Source organism: Cydia pomonella, chromosome 2 (genome assembly GCF_033807575.1).
Source record: "Cydia pomonella isolate Wapato2018A chromosome 2, ilCydPomo1, whole genome shotgun sequence".
Lineage (NCBI taxonomy): Eukaryota > Metazoa > Arthropoda > Insecta > Lepidoptera > Tortricidae > Cydia > Cydia pomonella.
In genome coordinates, this window is record NC_084704.1 from 3,026,927 (window position 1) to 3,050,833 (window position 23,907).

General features: G+C 38.1%; 1 protein-coding gene and 1 long non-coding RNA gene across 2 annotated transcripts in view; one reads left to right on the plus strand and one right to left on the minus strand.

The window, feature by feature from the left end:
* The window catches only part of LOC133531530 (uncharacterized), a 144,214-nt gene extending 126,135 nt beyond the window's left edge, over window positions 1–18,079 (minus strand). Inside the window, exon 1 of the long non-coding RNA XR_009801548.1 lies at window positions 17,866–18,079. This is a non-coding gene — a long non-coding RNA (uncharacterized LOC133531530). The remainder of the gene's footprint in view (window positions 1–17,865) is intronic.
* LOC133531254 (hemicentin-2-like) overlaps window positions 1–23,907 on the plus strand; it is a 247,491-nt gene that overhangs the window by 139,785 nt on the left and 83,799 nt on the right. The window contains exon 3 of the mRNA XM_061869391.1: window positions 7,269–7,401. Coding sequence (XP_061725375.1) covers window positions 7,269–7,401 — 133 coding nt within the window. The remainder of the gene's footprint in view (window positions 1–7,268; window positions 7,402–23,907) is intronic.

Genomic DNA, 23,907 nt, shown 5'->3' on the forward strand with positions numbered 1-23,907 from the left:
ATATGTTCGTGAGAAATATTACAATATTTTTTCATATTGAAGGCAAAATTGAAAAATTCACCGCTTCGAGAAAGACTCGAGGTCAAGGTCACAAGTTCGAGTATTGTACGAAGCTGTGATTTTTTTTAATATAAAAAATCGTATGGTTACATTGTCCATCGCCTCGAGCTATGTGTATCAGGTTATCTCAATCGCGCACCGACACCTGCGAGTCGATCAACGACCTCAGCCATATCTCACCAGACCCCAGGTCGACGGTTACTAATGTAACTTATGGATGGAATTAACCTGTAAAACTTTATAATCTCTGCTAAAAAAATCATTCTTAAAAACACTTTTTACACAAATACATACTATCAGCAGAAATACGTATGTGAGTAATATTACTGTTTTTTCATATTGAAGGCAAAATTGAAAAATTCACCTCTTCGAGAAAGACTCGAGGTCAAGGTCACAAGTTCGAGTATTGCACGAAGCGGTGATTTTTTTCTTAAATATAAAAAATGGTATGGTTACATTGTTCGTCGCCTCCAGCTATGTGTATTAAGCTATCTCATTCGCGCACCGATACCAGGGAGCCGATCAACGACCTTAGCCATATCTCACCAGGCCCCAGGTCGACGGTTACTAATGTAACTTATAGATGGAATGGGGTTTGCAGTCGAAGTATTTATAGATGGCACTAGCATAAGTTTACCTGTCAATCCCTAGAATTTTGTCAAATTCCTGTTTCTTTTTCAATTTTTATGATCCTGGTCATATATTATATAGCTAGGTTCCTATATAGCCAATTTCCACCAGTTGAAGATTTTCCAAAAAACGAAACGACAGAAATTGTGACGTTCCACGGGAATTCAACGCTCTTATACGAATACGTTGCTACTCGTTGTAAGCGCCAACCGCCATAAGGTACCTTTACCCGTCGCAAGTCACAAATTATATCTAACTACCGAACCTGCTTACAAAAATTCACGAGAATCGGTTTAGAAATGCGACCTGAAGAAAACGTTCGAAAGCATTTTCGTCCAAGCTGAAACAGAAAGCTTTGTGATCGCTCCGTCAATGAGCTTCTGCACTTGTGCAGATAATTTTGACCGCTTCGTCCGCTCAATTACTTCTGCTACTAACAGTACATTGTTAAAGCTTTTTATTGGCTTCAGATCGAAACTGCAGGTGCTCGTTACTGAGCTTAAGGGGTTTAAAGCTCGATTTCTCAGGAAAAGCTTCCACGATTGAGCTTTTATGATATTAGTAATGATAGAGCAAAGAAACTTGTAGAGTCATCAGAAATATAGCTTAGTAAGAGTATTTCTGCAGTTTATTTCTGAATGATCGATTCGAAGAATGATTAAGACACGTTTAAGATCTTGGAAAGATCTTTTAAAGATCGATAGCTAAACGACATGTCAAAATTGACGTTTATTTCGATTCCGTTGTGATCCCAATAAGATCTATCTACGATATTTCTAACGTCAAAGCGACATTGGTTGCCGGAATCGAGCTGCTTCTGGCAATTATACGACATACAAACGATATCTAAATGAGAACTTATCTAAACCAGAACTTATCGTTATCGAATTTAATTCTTCGAATTGGGCCGTAAAGCTCATCTGCGACTTCATGATTTACAATAGTGACTCATAACTTCTATTTTCGACTTTAAGTGATACAAGAGAGTTAATTAGCCATTGCGATACACGGAGCTGTAAAAGACTTTTTTATCGCCTGTTTAGCAGTGTTGGCCGAACGGTAATTAGAATTGAAAATATTGAAAATTAACCATTACAAATTGAACCGTAAACTGTAACCGTCCGTTACGGTTTACGGTTCAATATGGTTACTTTTCAATGTTTAGAACCTTAAGTGATAATTGCAGCCGCTTATTATTCATAGATGTTAAGGTTGTACTATTCACCTTGAGCTATATCACTACCTGCTTAACATGCATTATACCGGCCAAAACAGCTACACTGTACTGTGGACCTTGAAGCTATAGATGGACCTTATAAAGACTTTTATGTTACTAGAGCATATAAGCTAAGACTTGGCAGCTATTCTACAGCCGTTGTATGTCTTTAGGTGATAAAATAGGGCCAAGTCTCGCCTAATTGTTTGTTGGGTACACACATTTGAAGATTTTGAAGTCAATGTATAAATGCGATGCACAAAGTGATATCACAGTGTTTGTGTGCTGTTATGTTTATTTATTTTTACAAATCGTATGCTTCTAGTTCATGGGTAACTTGCATTATAGATTTTAAAATATTTATTATAGTATTTTTACTTACAGAATTACGAGCTAACTTAAAGATAAAACAATTGTCCCCAAATTTCATACATTTATTATTTGTCCATTTTGTTACGGTCATAGAAAGTTGTATGGAAAACGTAACCAAATGGACCAAAAAATGCTAATATTGAAAAGGTACTACTTAAGAGTATAAATAATATGAATATTTCCAATTCTAACCCAAAAGTTGGGAGTACGTGCAACTTTAAATTTGTAGTGTATTTGTAAAGTTATTTGTATTTCATATAATAAGCATTTAATATTCATATAATTATAATTTCTCCTTAAAAAAATGGTATTAAAATAAAGAGCATTTAATTATATTTCCTTGTATCTATGAAATTTATTTTAAAAATTCATTTGAGATTCTCGAATTACTATATGTAAATATCTGGGAGATCGTATTTTCCTCGGAATATAGAATAAAACTCAAATATGCGCGTTTACCAAGAGGTAGGACCTCGCTAGATCGATTTTTCGCCCCCGAAAACTCCCATATAGCAAATATAATCGAAATCGTTAGAGCCGTTCTGAGATCCCCGAAATATAAAAATATACAATAATTGTTCGTTTAAAGGTATAAGATATAGCAATATTCAGATTCCGTGCTTAGATAATAAATAAACGGTGTAACATGAGGAAACCGAAAGATTTTAACATCACACTTAGAGACTAAAATGTCATATAGGTACTTACCTGGATTTCGCCTGGTTTCAGATTTAATACCAATAAAAAAAACCGGCCAAGAGCATGTCGGGCCACGCTCAGTGTAGGGTTCCGTAGTTACTCTTCCGTCACAATAAGCTAAACTAGAGCTTAAAGTATAGTAAATTGTTAACCAAGGGATGAAACGGTACCTTTCACCCGAGTTAAACAAATAGGCAAATTTGCATAATCAGTACCTAATTAAAGTAAGTCTTTTTACTATGAAGGGAAAGCTTTTTGCGATAACTCAAAAACAGCTAAACTGATCATGTCCGCTATTTTTTTCATATTTTTTGGACCTATGGTTCAAAAGTTAGAGGGGGGACACATTTTTTATGTGTAGGGGAGGTACCCTAAAAAAAAAAAAATTTTTAGATTTTATTATACGACTTTGTCGGCTTTATTGATTTATATAACCATGCCAAATTTCAGCTTTCTAACACTAACGACCACGGAGCAAAGCCTCGGACAGACAGACAGACAGACAGACAGACAGACAGACAGACAGACGGACATGGCGAAACTATAAGGGTTCCGTTTTATGCCATTTGGCTACGGAACCCTAAAAATACTTTTACTAATTATTTTTTATTTTGTTATTTTTTTCTTTTTATTACTTAAACTCATATAACATTTTTCCTTCTTTCGGCCTCAGAAGTGCGTGGTTAAAATCTTTCGGGTTCCTTGGGTTATAGCGTGTATATTAGATTCCACATTTTCAGTACAATAGGACTAAATTGACATTAATCAAGAACATACATAAATTAGAGAATTAAGAACCTCAATGGAATGCTGCAATTAAGATAAATCACAGTCGGTTCGCTGAGGACGTGTGTTCAGTGCTCCATGTCGTGTACACTCAGTTACAGAAACATATAGGTACGTAATATTTTACAAATTAAAGTAGAAAACTAAGTAAGTCGTATGATAAATAAGTTAAAGAGTATTTGTAATCGTTAATGTATCATTGGTGAAAATATCCAGTTTCAATCCCAATCTTAAATACCACGTCGGGACTGGACAAGGAAATATACAATAACAAGACTACAATTTCTTACAAACGTTCACCAATATTTTAAGTTTTATTAATGTTATCCGGTTTTATCCTACCTGTAGTGCTAAGATGGTCGGCTCTTTATCATTTGTCACCATGCCTGTCACGTTCTAACAAGTATGTAAGCGCGAAAGTGACGGCCATAGTGACAAGTGATAAAAATCGAACCATGATGCCACCGCTGATCAATCATTTTGAAAGAGATCAAGACTAATTAACATAACTTAAACTTTTAATCCACATGAAACTCAACTAACACGCCAATTCGAACGTACACTGACATGAGGATGACATTTCAATCATGTGCGTACATTGACGCGGGCAAGACGCTCGATATCTGAATAACATGATTCAAATATCATTCTGATGTATTTCAAGTATCTATCTTCTATCAGATGTTCTTCTAGCTCCTCCCTCATCTACTTCAAATTTTTATAATAGCTCTTTTACCTTCCGGGCTGTTCGGTTGTGGAATGCTTTGCCAGTAGAATTAAAATTTGCTAAAACACTCCCCATTTTCAAAAAACAGCTGAAACTAAACTTTCTATTTCTGCCTTAAGTTGCCATTTTATATATTGTATAAGTATATGTAAGTATATACATGTATAATGTATATTTATTTGTGTATTAGGTATTGTTTTAATACTTATATATGTTGTATGTAGTATGTGTGTTTGTGTTTAATAGTCTCCATTTTTAGCTCCTTGCACTACCTGTTGACTTTTGTATGAGTTCTACATTTCCTGCTACCTAAAGCTTGTCTGGAAAAGATCGCTTTTTAGTGATAATACCGCCTGGTTCTATTTCCCTTTAAAATTTATTTGTAGTTTTACATGTATGTAAAATGTATATTTGTTGGTGCAATATTTACTGACTTACTTACTGATGTCAGTCTACGTTGGAATTGGTAACGTAATACAGATCCACCTGAAAAAGATAACATTTCAGTGCAATTATTATCTCTGATAAAACCCTCCATCAATTTAAAGAACTTTATTTTTCCGTTTAACGAGCCAAACGTGCCTAAAGCCTCCCTGAATGCAAACAGCTTGCCAATTAGAGGTCTTAAAAGGCTCTGAATTCTGTAAAAGCCCGTGTTGTGAGCTTCCACCGAATAAACTAGTTCATTACGAGAATAGAGACTAATTTCGATTCTTGGAACTGTTTGGGGGTTTGAATTGAATGTAATTCTTATAGTAAGAAATATTCCTATCATATAATAGTTAATTGGCACGATACAAGAAAACATATGTAAGTAAGTCGTTTTGTGTTGTTGCGTATGATGTGGAATAAGTAGATAAAGAAGAGTTTTCTCTTGCCTATTATGGTATGAACTCATAATTGCCACAAAAATACATGTTTTTTTTAAAGAATAGAAAGAATATGATGTTGTCTGATTGTAAATTTATTCGATAGGGTGACGTGACATACGCATTTGCGTTGTATCTCATTTTATATGGGATTTAGAAACAGCGCGCCAAGCGGGACGTTTTGGAAACTCAAAATTCCATACAAAATCTTATACCTTTAAACGAGCAATTCTTGTATATATATATATTTCTGTGATCTCGGAAACGGCTCTAACGATTTCACTGAAATTTGGTATATGGGGGTTTTTGGGGGTATACAATCGATCTAGATTAGTCTTATGTTTGGGAAAACACGTGTTTTCGAGTTTTCATGCGTTTTTCTTTCGACGCAGAATATGGTCGCTAATTTCGTGTTGCCGGCCACTGTCCGTCTGGTCCAGCGGGTTAAGACGCGGATGACTAGAAACGAGTGTTACGGGTTCGAATCTCGCCCGGTGACTAACTTTTGTGTTTTTTTTATATGTTCAAGTTTATAATTTTTTTTTTAATTTTTATTGTTTTAGACAAGTTTAATTTAGTAAAAAAATGTAGTTAAGATTATCACCTATACACCACCATATTACAATAAATAGTTATAACCGAGCAAAGCTCGGTCGCCCAGGTACTGAGACTTAACGCAAACGTTTCGATATCGATTAAATTTACACTAGGGGACCAGTATAGATCATGTACTAAATATGATACATATCCAGTGGTAACACGAGTAAATTGACAATTGGCGCTTATTTAATGCGATTATACAACGTACTCTCGGACGGACTCCCATACAAGACATCAACAAATCAACATCAGCCAGCCAAAATGCATGTGAAAGTCAATTTTTATCGCGATTTAGGGGTCGGTCCCATAGTAAAAGTTGCTTATGACCAACCTACAACGTGTACCCATCCCACTTTTAGTGGCTGGTGTAACACGTTGTATACTGTATTTATCAATCCTATACTTGTTGTTGTTAGTATGTATATTTGTATGGGTAAAATTTTGGAAGCCAAATTTGACCCACTTCCCGGTTTCTGATTGAGCTGAAACTTTGCATGCATATATAAGTCGGGTGACAATGCAATATTATGGTACCATTGATCTGTTCTGGCGATGGAGACAGGTGGCCATGGGTACTCTGTGATAAAACCACGCAACCTAATTGTATTTGGGGTTTTTAGAATTGTCTCGAGGAGTATTAGTTGCATGTGGAAAGAAAAGTACAGTCAGCGCTAAAACCTTGTACCAAAAATTAAATCTTTGCCAAAGACTTATTATGACATAAACTTACTTTTGTTTACGTCCTTCTTCCTCGCGTTGTCCCGGCATATTGCCACGGCTCATGGGAGCCTGGGGTCCGCTTGACAACTAATCCCAAGATTTGGCGTAGGCACTAGTTTTTACGAAAGCGACTGCCATCTGACCTTCTAACCCAAAGGGTAAACTAGGCCTGGTTGGGATTAGTCCGGTTTCCTCACGATGTTTTCCTTCACCGAAAAGCGACTGGTAAATATCAAATGATATTTCGTACATAACTAACTAACTAACTAACTGCTTTGGCTCAGCGATCCAAAAAGAATCTTGGCCTCCGAAACGAGAGAACGCCACCTGTCCCGATCCAGCGCGGACATAAGTTTCGGATTTCGTACATAAGTTCCGAAAAACTCATTGGTACGAGCCGGGGTTTGAACCCGCGACCTCCGGATTGCAAGTCGCACGTCTTACCGCTAGGCCACCAGCGCTTCTGTTTACGTATGTTCTGAATCTGCATAAACAATGCTGTTTTAAATTTACTCTTCCTAATTCCGCATATCCGTATAGTTGTTGGCAAAATGGCAAGCTAATTAAAATACAGTCGACTTTGTTCCAGTGTCCACGGTGGAGGTGGAGGCCGTGGTGGGGCGGAGCGCCTCCCTGCCCTGCGACATAGAGCCGGACACCAACGAAGACCGCGTGTACATGGTGCTGTGGTTCAGGCATTCTGGGGGGAAGCCGTTATACAGGTTAGTTTTACTTACCTTGTTTATTTATTTATTCGTATGGCATTTACAGACTCGCTTAATTATAAATTATAACACAATATCTACATTATTCACCCATTGGGCAGCCTTTGCATCAGGTGAGTGAAGATCTAGGGCCTCTCCAACAAATTACCTTATGGCGTACTAGAACGATATATCTCTAATACTGTATTGTGTTTTCATTGCCCCACCGTTTTCTTGTTTTCAAAACGACAGGGGGTTTTGTCATACCCTTGTCGGTTTTTTAGTCCTCTTGTCGATTTTATCATTCCCCTAACAGCTAAAAATCAGGCATTTTGGATAGATATCTCTTTACAATTTAGTGTCTGGGGAAAAAACACCTTTATTGGGATGATAGCGCCAGAAGAGGCTTAATTCTCTGACTACGCTGCGGTGAAATCCCTTGCTAGTATAGTCCACGATCGAGGATGCCGAGATGGAGTGGAGCTCCCTGCCCTGTGACATGGAACCGGGCACTAACGAAGACTGCGTGTACAGTGGTCTCACACACTCACTCACTCCGTTGACTCGGCGACCCAAAATGAGACTTGGCCTCCCACACAAGACAGCGCCACTTTTCTCGGTCCTGTGCGACCTCTCGCCAATTGTTGACTCGAAGTTCGCGCAGATCCGCCTCCACCATGTCGCTCCAGCGATACCTGGCGCGTCCGATAGGACCCACACAAACATACATACTAACAACAACAAGTGGAAGATTGATAAATACAATATACAACGTGTTACAATATAGAACGTGCGGAATGTGGAATGACTTGCCTCCTGAGGTATTTCCTTTGCGCTATGACATGGGATTCTTCAAGAAGCGGGTATTTAGGGTTCTCAAGGGTCGGCAACGCTTAAGTGGCTCCTATGATGTTACTTATGTCCATGGGCGACGATGACCGCTTCCCATCAGGCGGCTCGTCTGTTTGTTTGCTGACTATGCTAACATAAAAAAAAACGTCCTTCTGCTAGGCGACCAAGGTACGCTTACTTAAAAAAAAAACAAATCAATTAATATTTCATTAAATAATTTGATCTGTTCCCTAGATAGTAATAGTATCATGACAATTCGAACGTACACTGACATCAGAATTATATCTGAATGATGTCATTTAGTTATAGTGCGTCTCACTCGCGCCAATACATGTACGAATGAATACGAGCAAAATGCACGATAACCAAATGACATCATTTATATGTCACTCTGCTGTCCGTGTACGTTCGAATTGGCCTGTTACTCTAGTTACCTATTACTGTATCGCAATCTTTTAAAATTCTCTAACTTCAGCACTCTTTGTCTATTGGTGGACCTTATACCTTTGCAATAAGGTTCACGAATCAATTAACAAATTACGACAGTACTGTCAACCGGGGTGAACAGAGATGGCGCGGCGGGATGAATAGGTATATTACTTACAAACGACACAAATTTTTTTTTTTTTTAAATAGCCTATTTTGTGTCCCACTGCTGGGCAAAGGCCTCCCCTTTTTTCCGCCACTCATCACGGTTTGAAGTATGTTCCCGCCAGTCTCTGCAAAAAGCGTCGAGGTCATCCCGCCATCTCTTTTTTGGTCTGCCTCTGCCCCGGCTAATCTGCGCACAAATTATATCATTTAAAATCTACTAATTTTTTCAATCGCAAGATACAATTTGTGTAGATACTTTTTAATAAATTATCAGGTAAATTGAATTCCATTCACACCCGAGAAGAGACGGTACCTAATGAATCTTGACATTGCAATGTCGTCGCTCGTTTGTTCGCTCGTGGTTCATCGGGCATCGGTGATTAACCTCACAGGAGATACCTAATGTGGCTACCACCAGTTTGGTACTGACATAAACGCTGTCGAGAACGTAACTTACTTTCTATGCATCTCGCTCCTACTCCATAGAAAGTAAATTACGTATTCGATAGCATATACAGTGTGGAAAGATAAGTCGGGCCCTGGAGGGAAACTAGCTTAAATCCTTAAGCTGGCTCATTTTACTTAAAGAAGACATTCCTTTATTTTTAAAAAGAAACAAAACTGCATTCAGAGATTTACAGAATGGATAAGAGGACGTGTCTTTTACTTGTTGAAAGTGAACAGTAACCAAATATTTGTTAGAGAAGTGTTATCCTGAATAATAATACTATCGATTAGTATAATAAAATAGGGAGTGTTTGTTTTTTTTAATTTTAGTTGGTTCGTGTCCCGGGCGAGGCTAGCGAGTTTTAGAAAATCTTTGAATGCAGTTTTGTTTCTTTTTAAAAATAAAGGAATGTCTCCTTTAAGTAAAATGAGCCAGCTTAAGGATTTAAGCTAGTTTCCCTCCAGGGCCCGACTTATCTTTCCACACTGTATTATATGTCAGTTTTGCCAGTAACTCTAACATCTCAATAATACAAAGAATGCAAAACAACATACTGCGGTCCATATGTAACGCTCCGTGGATCACAACCAACTCGGAAATACATAAATACCTGCAAATCAATACTGTGAAGGAAGAAATCCTTCATGCCGCTAAAACATACCAACGTAGATTAAGCCACCATCCAAATGACCTGGCAGCAAAACTCACAGACAAGGGATATGAAATAAAAACCGGTCAAGTGCATTTCGGGCCATGCTCAGAGTAGGGTTCCGTAGTTACTCTATCGTCACAATAAGCTAAACTGGAGCTTAAAGTATGGTAAATTGTTAACCAAGGGATGAACTGTGGGTGTACGTCTTTTTACTATGAAGGGGAAACTTTTTATGTTATGTTAGGGTATGGAGAAACGTATGGAAAATAGGGACTACGTTTGTATGGGGAAGTGGCCGTCCCCTCCATCTTAAACGTCTGTGTTTAAACACTTTAAAGAGAAGTAAACTTGTTATTAAAATTACTTCTTTAAGTAACTAAAATGACGAAGAAATGCTGATGTTTTATGAAAATTCACGATAAAATGATACGGTGTAATTCAAGTATTTTCTACGAGCTACATATATTGGATTCTCGAATAGAAATAATAGGTGGATTGATTGTGGCACTAAATTTTAATGTATTTGTGTGAAATTGTGTGTAAGTATGTATTTTCAAGCATTCACTAGTAGAAGTAGTAAAAGTCTTTATTGTACAAAAATAAAAACGAAACAGGAACCAAACACTCATCATTAGTACAAAGGCGAACTTATCCCTTTAAGGGATCTCTTCCAGTTAACCTTTGAGCAATTGAGGGAGAACTGAAGACGGTAGACATCCGTACTGTACAAAGTGGCGCAAAAAATAATAATAGAAATTAGAAAAGGTATTTAGTTTAAGCACGTTTAAGTTATAACCTACATCAAATATACATCTACATACATATATATTCCATAATATATATTACATATTTAGAGAATATTATATAGGTGCCTATGGCATTCAGTTAGAGCGCTCAGTTAAAATTTAATGTTCCCAAAATTCCAAAAATCCAGATGTAATATCGCAAAGACACCGTAATATTCACGCTAACAAAAAACCACAGTCCCGTATTTGCGGCTCGATCCCGTACATCTGTTTATCGTGACCGCTCAAAGGGATCACAGACTTGTACGCGTCGCCGACTCCGACGGAGCCGCCAGGCATACACAACCTCTGGCGGCGTTGCTATAGCTTGCCAAGCGTATCGCTTCAAATAATGTAGGTACTTTGAACTACCTCTCATAGGTAGGTATAATACTTACAAAAAAATAACATTCAAATATCAAACATTTATTCAGCAAATAGGCCACAGGGGCACTTTTACATGTCCATTTTTACAAACAATAAAAATGAAAAATATGGAATCGATGAAATAATAAATACTTTATTAGAGATGTATACTGTCTCTAAATGTCAAATTACATAAAAAAACAATGATAAAAAAATAAAACCAACAAATACTAAAATTCTTTAGACATGTATAAGTCTCTAAGTGTCAGAGATAAAATATAAAAAACGATATTAAATTATCCTTAGAGATGTAGAGGGTCTCCAAGGCTTGAATTTTTATATAAATAATTAACAGACAAAAAATTAAATCAGACAAGAACCGAATGAAGTGTCTCACGTTAATGCCACTCAAAAGTAAAGTTACATAGGTACTTATAACATAACATGTAGCCCGTGTAAGCTTAAACTGTACCCCTAGTGTAAATAAATTCGATTTCGAAACGTGACGTACGCGTTTGCGTTTAGTCTCATTTTGTATTGGATTTAGAAAGAGCGAGCCAAGCGGGACGTTTTGGAAACTCAAAATCCTATACAAAATGAGACTTAACGCAAACGCGTTCGTCACGTTATGATGTCGATTAAATTTACACTAGGGGTACAGATCGGTCTCCACAAACAGAAGAACATTAGAACTTCACAATGTTTTTTTAAAATACAGTAGGTAGCTATTGTTGCTACCATTTACGATTCTTTCATTCTCTTTAGACACCAAAGACACTTTAGACTTAGTTATAGAATACTCAGAATAAAGACTTGATATCTGAAATCGTTCACTGAAATGAAAATAAAATCACAACCGCTTGATTTACACCGGTTATCGGGATAAAAAAACAGTCCCGTATTTGCAGCTAGATCCCGTACATCTGTTTATGGTGACCGGTCAAAGGGGTCAGAGACTTGGGCGCGTAGCGAAGTCTGGACCATAATTATGACCTTAAATCATTTATCTTGAAGTTCTTGAACTTTGATCATCACCGAAGATAGTGTCATTCGATCTTCACAAATCTCAAATTGATTTTACATTATTTGGACATTTACGAATAGTCAATTTCAACAATATCTGCTGCTGTGTATTGATATAGCTAAAGAGAATTTGAAATAGAGGTATATTAAACGATTTCGGCATAACACTTTTCACTACATTGGTTTTTGCAAGTATCCTTTTAAAAGCCGTTTTTCCCTTAATATATGGGCAATAAGGTCGTATACACATATTTTTGGCACTTTGTCCGTATCAATATTTTCAAACGTAACTGTAGGTAGGTACGTCAAAAAATCGTCGTCGTCATATTAGTTGATCAATTTAATTTCGAGCATACTAGCAGGCCGAGGCGTCGAGGTCGACAAGCAATGCGAACAGCAACCCTGTTCAATCAACACCATTTAACCTACGCCGTCACATTCCTGCATTTACAAAGCTTAGATTACAAACTTAACTTTGCTGTTGCCGAAATAAATCCTGCCTTGACTTTGGAAGACCGGATAGAGATCGCACGTGAATTAGTAAGATTGTGTCACCTATATTGGAATTTGTGGAGGGTTTTCGCTTTCGTTTGTTTCGTTGAGCGGTTTTTATTTTTATTATTTTTCTTTAGAAAGTGCAAAGATAAGTATTACGATGCAAAATCTAATTTCTACAAAAAGTGACCTGCTATTGTTATTAAGCACTTCAAAAAAGATTTTTAAAGGGTCGGCAACGCGCATGTAATACCTCTGGTGTTGCAGGCGTCCATAGGCTACGGTGACTGCTTACCATCAGGCGGGCCGTATGCTTGTTTGCCACTGTCGCGGTATAAAAAAAAAACTTGAATATTCTTAGTGCATATATTACTCTCTCAAATTATACTATATACGTGTGCTACTAATATTATAAACGCGAAATTTACTCTGTACGTCTGTTTGTAAAAAATTTCACAACACCAATATGGCGAAAATACTAACTGTAAAACATTACAAATAAAATGAACGTTATTTAATAAGTTTTTATCCTATCAGCCAACATGAGGAAACAACAAAATAATTGCATCAGATTACTTTGCGACTTGTAGATAAAATACAATTTTCTCATCAGTTTTTGAAGAATAATGAGTGTCTTTAGGAGTTCGTGTGGTGTAAAGTAAGTTATGATGCCTCCTAGCACCAAACCTACTTAGTTATGCCTCACACTAAGGAAGTTAATTTATAAATCAATAGCACCCGAATGTCGCCGATCCGAACGAGGCAATTAGGGCTCCACGTTGCTATTGGAGGCAGGAGTCGAACGAACGGACCAAGGTTGTGTGAACCGGAAAACGTAAAAAAAATTGTATTCCCGATCAGTTTGAAAATAAAGTAAAATGAAAATAATCGCTGACTATAACTTGGGAATAAAGTTGTTAAGTTGGAACTTAAGAAAGGGTAACAAAAATTGTACTGAAAATCAAAAGTTATTGTATTGAATTTTTACATGTTTTAATGAAGATTCAATGTCATGAAAGATAAACAAATGTAAACTAGACTATATTTAGGGGCCCACTGCAACCAAAACCTTACCCCTCTCCTCCTACCTCTACCACCTCTTTTACCTCTTTTTTCTTTCTTTTTTTTTTGTCTCGATAGAAAAAGTCACGAAAAAATGATTAATTTCTTTTCAATTGTTTAATCGTTACTCTGCATAATTTTAGTATATAAAATAACTAGTGATATACCCGAGTTATCCGACAAGCGAAATTTAAAACAGAAATATATTTTCAGAGTTATTAAGATAAAAGTAAAACCCACGCCAAGGCCATATCTTCCGTCGCAGGTTTCGCGACAAGTTTGTTTCCTTCCAATTTTCTGGCTTTAACCTATTCACTACCAACGTTTAAGTAGCGTTTTGTAAAGGAAAGCAACTAAAAACAGAGAACCCGCCGAGCGGGTTCCCGGCACTCAATGTGACTACCAACGTTTAAGTAGCGCTTTGTAAAGGAAAGCAACTAAAAACAGAGAACCCGCCGAGCGGGTTCCCGGCACTCAATGTGACTACCAACGTTTAAGTAGCGCTTTGTAAAGGAAAGCAACTAAAAACAGAGAACCCGCCGAGCGGGTTCCCGGCACTCAATGTGACCAACGTTTAAGTAGCGCTTTGTAAAGGAAAGCAACTAAAAACAGAGAACCCGCCGAGCGGGTTCCCGGCACTCAATGTGACCAACGTTTAAGTAGCGCTTTGTAAAGGAAAGCAACTAAAAACAGAGAACCCGCCGAGCGGGTTCCCGGCACTCAATGTGACTACCAACGTTTAAGTAACGCTTTGTAAAGGAAAGCAACTAAAAACAGAGAACCCGCCGAGCGGGTTCCCGGCACTCAATGTGAGTACCAACGTTTAAGTAACGCTTTGTAAAGGAAAGCAACTAAAAACAGAGAACCCGCCGAGCGGGTTCCCGGCACTCAATGTGACTACCAACGTTTAAGTAACGCTTTGTAAAGGAAAGCAACTAAAAACAGAGAACCCGCCGAGCGGGTTCCCGGCACTCAATGTGACCAACGTTTAAGTAGCGCTTTGTAAAGGAAAGCAACTAAAAACAGAGAACCCGCCGAGCGGGTTCCCGGCACTCAATGTGACTACCAACGTTTAAGTAACGCTTTGTAAAGGAAAGCAACTAAAAACAGAGAACCCGCCGAGCGGGTTCCCGGCACTCAATGTGAGTACCAACGTTTAAGTAGCGCTTTGTAAAGGAAAGCAACTAAAAACAGAGAACCCGCCGAGCGGGTTCCCGGCACTCAATGTGACTACCAACGTTTAAGTAGCGCTTTGTAAAGGAAAGCAACTAAAAACAGAGAACCCGCCGAGCGGGTTCCCGGCACTCAATGTGACTACCAACGTTTAAGTAGCGCTTTGTAAAGGAAAGCAACTAAAAACAGATAACCCGCCGGGCGGGTTCCCGGCACTCAATGTGACTACCAACGTTTAAGTAGCGCTTTGTAAAGGAAAGCAACTAAAAACAGAGAACCCGCCGAGCGGGTTCCCGGCACTCAATGTGTTGACCCTTCTTATCTTGAAACTTTAACCTGGTTTGCATGATAGGATGACTCGTCCTCGCTCCAAGCAATCGCAACCTCTCCCAGCTTCAAGCGCTGGCCCAATTTAGTTCGAATTTTCGAATTTCACTCGAATTGTTCGCAATTTTACCAAGTTAGCCTAGTTCGGTTTTTCTTGCAGGTGAAGTTGACGACAGTTTAATAAACCTGTCAAGTTTTATTCGCGTTACAGTCGTTAGAAACTTTGCTTATTACTATGGAATAACATATATTTTCGCTTGGCAACTTTAAAGTTTTGTTCTTAATGGATTTCCTTTGTACTACAGTAGCGGCTACTAATATTTTGTGTACCTAATAACAGAGAACAGAGAGAGAATTATATAAGGAGACAGCAGTTGAGGAGATAAATTATAATAATGCGTCGAATAAAGGACATTCAATTATAGATTACATTTAAGCTTATTAACACGTTGCTCAAATGGGATTGGGCGGGACACATCTGTTCGACATAGGATCACGACATAGGACATCTGTGTAGGATGCATCCGGACAGATGGGCCAAAATAGCGACCGAATGGGCACCACAGATCACCCGAGCCAGAGGCAGGCCAAAAACGAGGTGGCGAGACGACCTGGACTCATTTTGTGGCGATTGGAAGCATGCTCAAAGCCGTGACGAGTGGCGGAAGACACGAGGCCTTTGCTCAGCAGTGGGACACAATGTATGTTAATAAAAAAAAACACGTTGTCCAAAGACCCGATGTTAGGTGTCAAAAAGGCCCAGAGTGAGCTTACAGTTCGGTTTTTAACACGAGTGGGCCAATTGCCCAATATCGATGATGCACGGCGCGGGCGCGGGGCGGCTGCAACGTTACGTGGTGACGTGGGCGCATACGCAGGCGTGACGTAGCGGACGGCTTTTATTTAATGCGACACCGTGACGTTCATTCTTTGACACCGTTCATCATTTTATTACCTCACACACGGGACTCCCTCTCGCATAACAACTATTGCCATATTTTTAATAGTCGTAACACTTTATGCATAAAATTGTAAGTCATAAAAATGTTCAGTCAGACTTATTCCTGAGCATAACTGGGTTTTTGTCATAAATGAGTTATGTCATATTTTTTTTAGTCATTAATTTAATTCGCATACAATTTTAGGTTAGGTTCACAAAAATATGTGACAACTGCTATGTATGTCATCAAATATTATGGCTAAAAATGTATGACACAATTTAATATGACTTTTCATATGTATGCGCAATGATGATTATGACACAAGTTGTTATGCGTATCAAAGATATGACTTAAACTTGTATTCAACCCAATATGGACCCCTCACACACACACATAGTGGAACAGCTTCTAAAAAACGAAAGCATGGAAGTTGGACTGCGTTATGTAATAAGTGATATTAAACGAATTCATGGACAAAATGTAAAATAAATGAAAATGAATGCATTATAATTGATACATTTGTGTTTGAGAAGAATGTTCCTCAAAAACTTTACTTGCTTAATAAACTTAAGACTAATCGCCAAACGTGAAATAAGCGTCGGTGAAGTGTTCCGTTCTGGTCTTCATTACCAGTTCCCTTTCATCAAGTGGCTCTTTTTAATGCAAATGCTTGATTTGTCCATAAAAATATAAATATTGCTATATTTATACCAACCTGGAACCAAAAAAAACTTTACTTTTAAACGAAAAATTATCCAAACGAATTAAATAATGACGGAGTTCTGAGGTAGGAACTAAAAATACGACCGAACCCTGCCTTGTTTTCGCAGTTGGTTAATAATAGTTAATTAAAATTTTACAGCATAGATTATTTTAACTATTGTGTTGAGTTGTATTGGCCGCTTGTTTGCTTTTTGCATAATGCCGTCCAGTTGAAAAATCGTGAGGTTCGACACAAAAATAAAGGGAGTTTTCGGCGAAGCGATTTTCGAGACCAATTAGCGGTTCCACGAATGCGTCGGTCGTAGTAGGTGCAGCGATTTTTCAGAGCTTTCCAAACAGCGTCGTTAATACGCTATCGGTGGGATCAGGCTGTGGCCTTTTAGGCGGCGTTTTTTTCACAAGCGCTTTTGAGATGCATAACGAGTAAAATGTCCATTCAGTAGAAACGTTTGTTGGTAAGTTGTATAGCTTGCATACAGATGAAAAGAACGCTGTTGATATCTAGGAATCTTTGGGGTAAACTGTAGGTAGGTATTTCTAATTCCTATCCTACCCGTATTTGTCTGACTGCTCCAGTGTAATAGGGAAATGTTTCAATCATCTTTGAAATTAGTTTAGTTTGACAAGTACATATGATAATTTATAAAACTGTACACATTTCCGAACATTCGTATTCGTACGCATCCTGGACAATCGGATTCGCATTCACGAACGTGACGAATGTGACATTCGCGACATCCCTAGTGTCAATGTGTTAACGTTTAAAACAGCAGTTTGCAGGTATCTGTGGGGTATTTACTAATTAAAGGTGAGGTTTAATTAATCTTCAAACCTTCAAGAAAAGAGCGTACTCCCATCTTAAAGGCCGGCAACGCACTTACAACCCCTCTGGTGTTGCAGGTGTCCATGGGCGGCGATAATCGCTTCCCATCAGCTTCCCCTCGTTTGCCTCCTCTAACATAAATGAAACCGGCCAAGAGCATGTCGGGCCACGCTCAGTGTAGGGTTCCGTAGTTACTCTTCCGTCACAATAAGCTAAACTGGAGCTTAAAGTATAGTAAATTGTTAACCAAGGGATGAAACGGTACCTTTCACGCGAGTTAAACAAATAGGCAAATTTACACAATCAGTACCTAATTAGGTAAAGTAAGTCTTTTTACCATGAAGGGGGAACTTTTTGCGATAACTCAAAAACAGCTAAACTGAGCATGTCCGCTATAATTTCATTTAATGTCTTTCTTAAGCTCTACTTCCACGATTTTTTTCATAATTTTTGGACCTATGGTTCAAAAGTTAGAGGGGGGGGGGGACACCATTTTTTTTCTTTCGGAGCGATTATCTCCGAATATATTCACTTTATCAAAAAATGTTTGTTGCAGACCCCTATTAGTTTTGACCTTTTCAACGATACCCCACACTGTAGGGTTGAAGCAAAAAAATAATTCACCCCCACTTTACGTGTAGGGGAGGTACCCTCAAAAAAATTAAATTTTTAGATTTTATTGTACGACTTTGTCGGCTTTATTGATTTATATATTCATGCCAAATTTCAGCTTTCTAGCACTAACGACCACGGAGCAAAGCCTCGGACAGACAGACAGACAGACAGACAGACGGACATGGCGAAACTATAAGGGTTCCTAGTTGACTACGGAACCCTAAAAACAAGATATAATAAAGGGGTTCTTAAAAGTACGAGTAAAATCGCTGCCTCCCGACCGCATCCTAAACCGTGGCCTTTTTAAAACACGCCGTTATCGGGCCCGCTAAATCCCTCTCGTATTTATCAGAAGCACAAAGCTTCACATGACGCCCAGCTCGTTAGCTCTGCGACATTAACTAACACCGCGTCGCAAGTTATGAGCGGTAGCGATTTTAAGCTAATTTAGGTTTTATACCTATGCTCAGAAGTACAAAGCTTTACATGACACCCGGCTCGTCGCCTGCGACATTAACTAAGTGCGTCACAAGCTATGAGCGGTAGCGTTTCTAAGCTGGTTAAATGTTTCGTACTTGTTCATATCTCTCAAAAGAAGAAAGCTCATGACGTCCGGATCAATTTATTTATTATAGCCTTATTTAGTGTCCCACTGCTTGACAAAGGCTTTCCCTCGTTTTTTCTACTCGATCCTGTTGTTGGTAGAACCATTTTGGATAGAATACATCCAAGTCTATGCATGCATTCAAGTATGCGCGCTGGTGGCCTACCGGTAAGAGCGTGCGACTTGCAATCCGGTCGCAGGTTGAGTTTTTCGGAACTTATAAACGAAATATCATTTGATATTTCCCAGTCGCTATTCGGTGAAGTAAAACATCGTGAGGAAACCGGACTAATCCCAATAAGGCCTAGTTTACCCTCTGGGTCAGAAGGTCAGATGGCAGTCGTTTTCGTAAAAACTAGCGCCTACGTCAATTCTCGGGATTAGTTGCCAAGCGGACCCCAGGTTCCCATGCGCCGTGGAAAAATGCCAGGACAACGCGAGGAAGAAGGAAGAAGAGACATCCAAGTCGTTCTCGCCATCTCCTTTTCGGTTTGCCTGCACGCCGGTCTGTACTATCTATGGTGTTCCATGGGTTCCATTTAGTAATCATTTTGATCCACCTTAGTTTTGAAGAATGCCACAAAATTCTTGTTAATTAATGAACTAACGAGAAACGGTTGCTATTAGCGATTCTTAAACATATCGTCGGGCAATCGTTAGTTAATATATTTATAAGAAGCACAAGCAAAGCTTCACATGACGCCCAGCTCGTTATACATGTGGCATTAACTAACAGTGCGTCGCAAGTTACAAGCGGTAGCGATTCTTAAACATAAGCGATTGCAGGCTGATTGAATTTTTAATATATTTATATGATGTTTAATATATTGCTTGTTTGCTCTGCGACATTTAGTAACAACGCGTTGCAAGATTTAAGCGGTAGCGGTAGGGAAGTAGGCTGAATTATTGATATTTAGTTTATCAGAAGCTTAAAGCTGACGACGCCTGGCTTTACGATATTAACTAACATTTTTATTAAACATAACGATTTTAAGGTTAACTTAAGCTATTTTATGCTATCATAAAGCTAACTAGCTAGCTTAGCGTAAGCTAGCTTATATATATTTATCTGAAGTACGTAGCTTATGACGCCTGGATCATTGGCTCAGACATAAACTAAGGCTGCGTTGTAAGCCTTAAGCGGTAGCGGCTCTAACGTGCAGTTTTAGCTCTCATTTTGCAAACTGATGTAGGTAACGTAATTGGATACCTAAGTGACATATGTAGCTATCTATGTCAGTTACGTAATTGTTGACATTAAATTTAACTCAAATGTTAAAAAGGAAATACATAAGCCTAAACTACTAAACTTTTGAGTACCATAAAACTTCACCTAATGTTCGTCCTTAAAGCCATAGGGTTCGTGGTAGCGAGTCTATAAAATGCGGTTAAATGTCTATCGAGTTTATGTCTGAGGCGTAAAACTCCATATGAAGTACGGCTCGTTAGCTAAAAGACATTAAATAATGCTGCACCGTAAGCCATAAGCGAAAGCGTTTCTTAAAGATACCTAATCAAACTTGGAAAATAGGATTCGCATGAACTTTAAACTAGCGTTAAAGAGTTTGCTTCGTGGACTAGCCGATTTAATCTATTGTGTTTAGCAGAAGCAGATTTCCTAACGCATTGCGTTTTAAAATCCATCCGTGTAAAGAACTTTTTAAACAAAATGGCATCATGACACACTTCTCCCTATACATATTTCAAGTACTAATGTTTGTGAGAAATAATTTATATATGTTCAAACGAATCGAGGTTACGGGTAAGCAACTCCGATCTACAGGGAGACTACGTACAGTGCCGCGTCGGATGGCACTTTCAGTGAAAAGTCCGAGGGTGATAGGGCCGACGTAGTATGAGCATCTACCTGCAAAATTGCGAACCGAACCATCTGACGAAGTATTTGAACGCCAATTAAGATCTTTTTTATTGGATAATCCATTATATTCTGTAAAAGATATATAAGAAATGATATGTTATATTATGAATTGATTTTAATATATGATAACTGTTATTTTATTCTTATATTGTAATGCCTTGTTCTTTAATTTGACGATCATTGCAAGATACTAGGTATAAGTAGCCATATTGGCATCTTTTCCGTAATTATTTTATTTGACATTGTGATGAATTTATTTTGCTATTGATATTTTATGATTTTTTCTGTATTGACATTGTATATAATAAATATTTGACGATCATAATATAAATTCATATAGATTAGCTTGAAATAATTTATATTGTAATTTAATATAATGAAATAAATAAATCTAAATCTAAATGTAGGGTATAACTCATATAAAACATTGATTTCCGCTCCCGCTCACCGCTTGTAGCTTGTCCCATAATTTACGCTCGCTCGTCTCGTGCTGAGCCGATTTGCGATAATCCTCGCGAGTAAACAGGATAAATAAGATACTTTAAACTTTATGAGGAAATTGATAATTGCGTTACGTGATTAATGTAGACGCTACCTGGAAATTAAGTCGAGTTTAGGTTTTATAAATAAACAATCTGAAGCATTCACAGTTTACTATTAGATGTATGGCTTTCCCATCACGGAACAATTATTGGGAGGCGTGCGCGAAACCGCAAACTTAGACACTTAGAGGCCCTTTTGACACTTTGTTGAAATGTAAGGGGTACATCGGGCAGATACTGCCCTTGCCCGTGTCATGAGACTCTGAGGCAGCACCCGCCAGGGTGTAAGGACTATTTTAGAGTTGATTGAATCTAGAATGAACTGGGCTAATGAGTGAAAGCGATGGACTAGTAAATACTGGGTTATGGGATAGAAAACCGGACGCCCGCCTAAAACGGTATCCCTATTAGACGTTATTGGTATCCCAATTTGATATCAAACGCAGCGCGTGTCGTTCGTACTTGTATATATATTATGGAGAGCAAAATACGCTCCTTTTGCTGATAATATGAGATCAGATTGATATCAATTAGAATGGCTATTACCATTCCTGTTTGTAATATAGAGATATACGATCCTGCATGAGGACCCAAATTCCAATAAAGTTGTTGTGTCAGGTTGTCTTATGTTAACTAGGAGTTTTTGGCCCAATATAAACTTAGTACCCTATTTATCATTATATCTTTTTTATTCTAAGTCGGTGGCAAACAAGCATACGGCCCGCCTGATGGTAAGCTGTCTCCGTAGCCTATATACGCCTGCAACTCCGGGAGTAACATGCGCGTTGCCGACCCTAACACTCCTCACCCGCATTATGTGTACTCCCATATTTCGCTTCTTGAATGTTATATATGTGAAAATTGTCAGCACTGTAATTACTATTATTATCGTCAGTGTACTAATATTAGTATAAATATATATTTTACCTCACATTTTATACCTCAATCCGATGACAATGTCACTTAAATATTCATCTTACGGCCCGATTCGAAAAATGATTACGACACTTTTAAGATCTTGGAAAGATCTTTAAAAGATCGATAACTAAACGACATGTCAAAATTGACGTTTAGTTCGATTCCGCTGTGATCCCAATAAGATCTATCTACGATATCTGTAACGTCAAAGTGACATTGGTTGCCCAAATCGAGCTGCTTCTGTCAAATTTACGACATATCAGAACTTATCGTTATCGTATTTCAGTCTTCGAATCGGGCTGTTAGTGGGAATTATCTCAAAAAAAAGAAAAGAAAGATAGTATGAGCCGAGTTGTTATCTGTGTGATAAAAGTTTATACCAAAAATGGTTTTTTTTAAGAGGCTGTCAACACCCAATGTCCTTGAAATTGATGTTACTTAAACAGTTTTTTAAGAAAGACTATTTGTTTTAGTCAAGTAAGAAAAATATATTATCATATGAATTATATTTCAAAGACCGTGGTTGTACTCGATACATGATTGAACGAAATCGGCTCGATAAAAAATAATTGCAAAGATTGGTCTTAAAATCACAATTAAACGGTTCTATGTCTTTATTGTTTTGACTTATGGGTCTGCAATTAAAATCACAATTTCTAAACATTTATATCTAAACCGCTATTGAGTAAAATATTACACTAATAATCCACTTTTTTTTATTTAAATATTTTTCTGATTATTCCCTTGCCCAGGCCCAGTAACATGCGACAGTGCTATCTCATTTACTCCGATACAAATAGACAGTGTGCGCGCTTTAGGTATTGACAGCCTCTTAATGGTTTATAGGTATTCTGTTCAAAGAATACCTACGAACCCATAGTTTATCAGACACCGATGCACAATACCCTATACCCCAGTACCACAGTATCGACTAGCATTAACCGGGGTGACTAGACACAGCATGCTTCGTTACTCTGCATCTAACGAACTGGCAGCCGTGCAAACGCAAACCCAGTCTTACCTTAGTCTACTAGTAGACGTCCGCCATTTTGAATTTGGATGAGTGAAGACTGCAAGGGAAAAAGTTTGAATCTCTTAACATATACACCTTACATGCATTCCTAAGCTTAATTAAAGCTACTTTCTCCAACACCGGTTTTCTAATTAATTCCATTTTAGAATTTATTTTTATCTGATAAGGCCAGCCTTGCCTTAGGGTCTGTTTGCATATTGATTAGTGATTAGTATGAGTTTCTGCATTTGCAAGTACTATATATATAAGGCCTACTCACACATTGACAGTGTAATTACACGTGCGATCTTGCGCTCTGGTTCGTACACCCAAACATACATATTCATATTTTTGTGATCAGATACCGCTCTCTAAACCTTAAGGTGGTTTAACCTCAAAGACCAAGTAACTCTGAACTGAAACTTAAGTATATAGGCGTCTTACATCATTTATCCTTCGGGGTAAGTAACGTTCCTCCGAAATCTACGGTAGTACCTATTCGCACAACTGTTACGTCATAAAAAGACTTATCTCTACATTAATTTCATATCGACATACGATCTTATTGAATTAGAGTGGTTGTTGCAGTTGCATAGACGTCATCCGCTGAGCAATGGAATAGTAATTGACACGTGAAAATCGTTGCAAATGGATATTGGGAATCTTGACAGACTAATGAATAGTACCCTT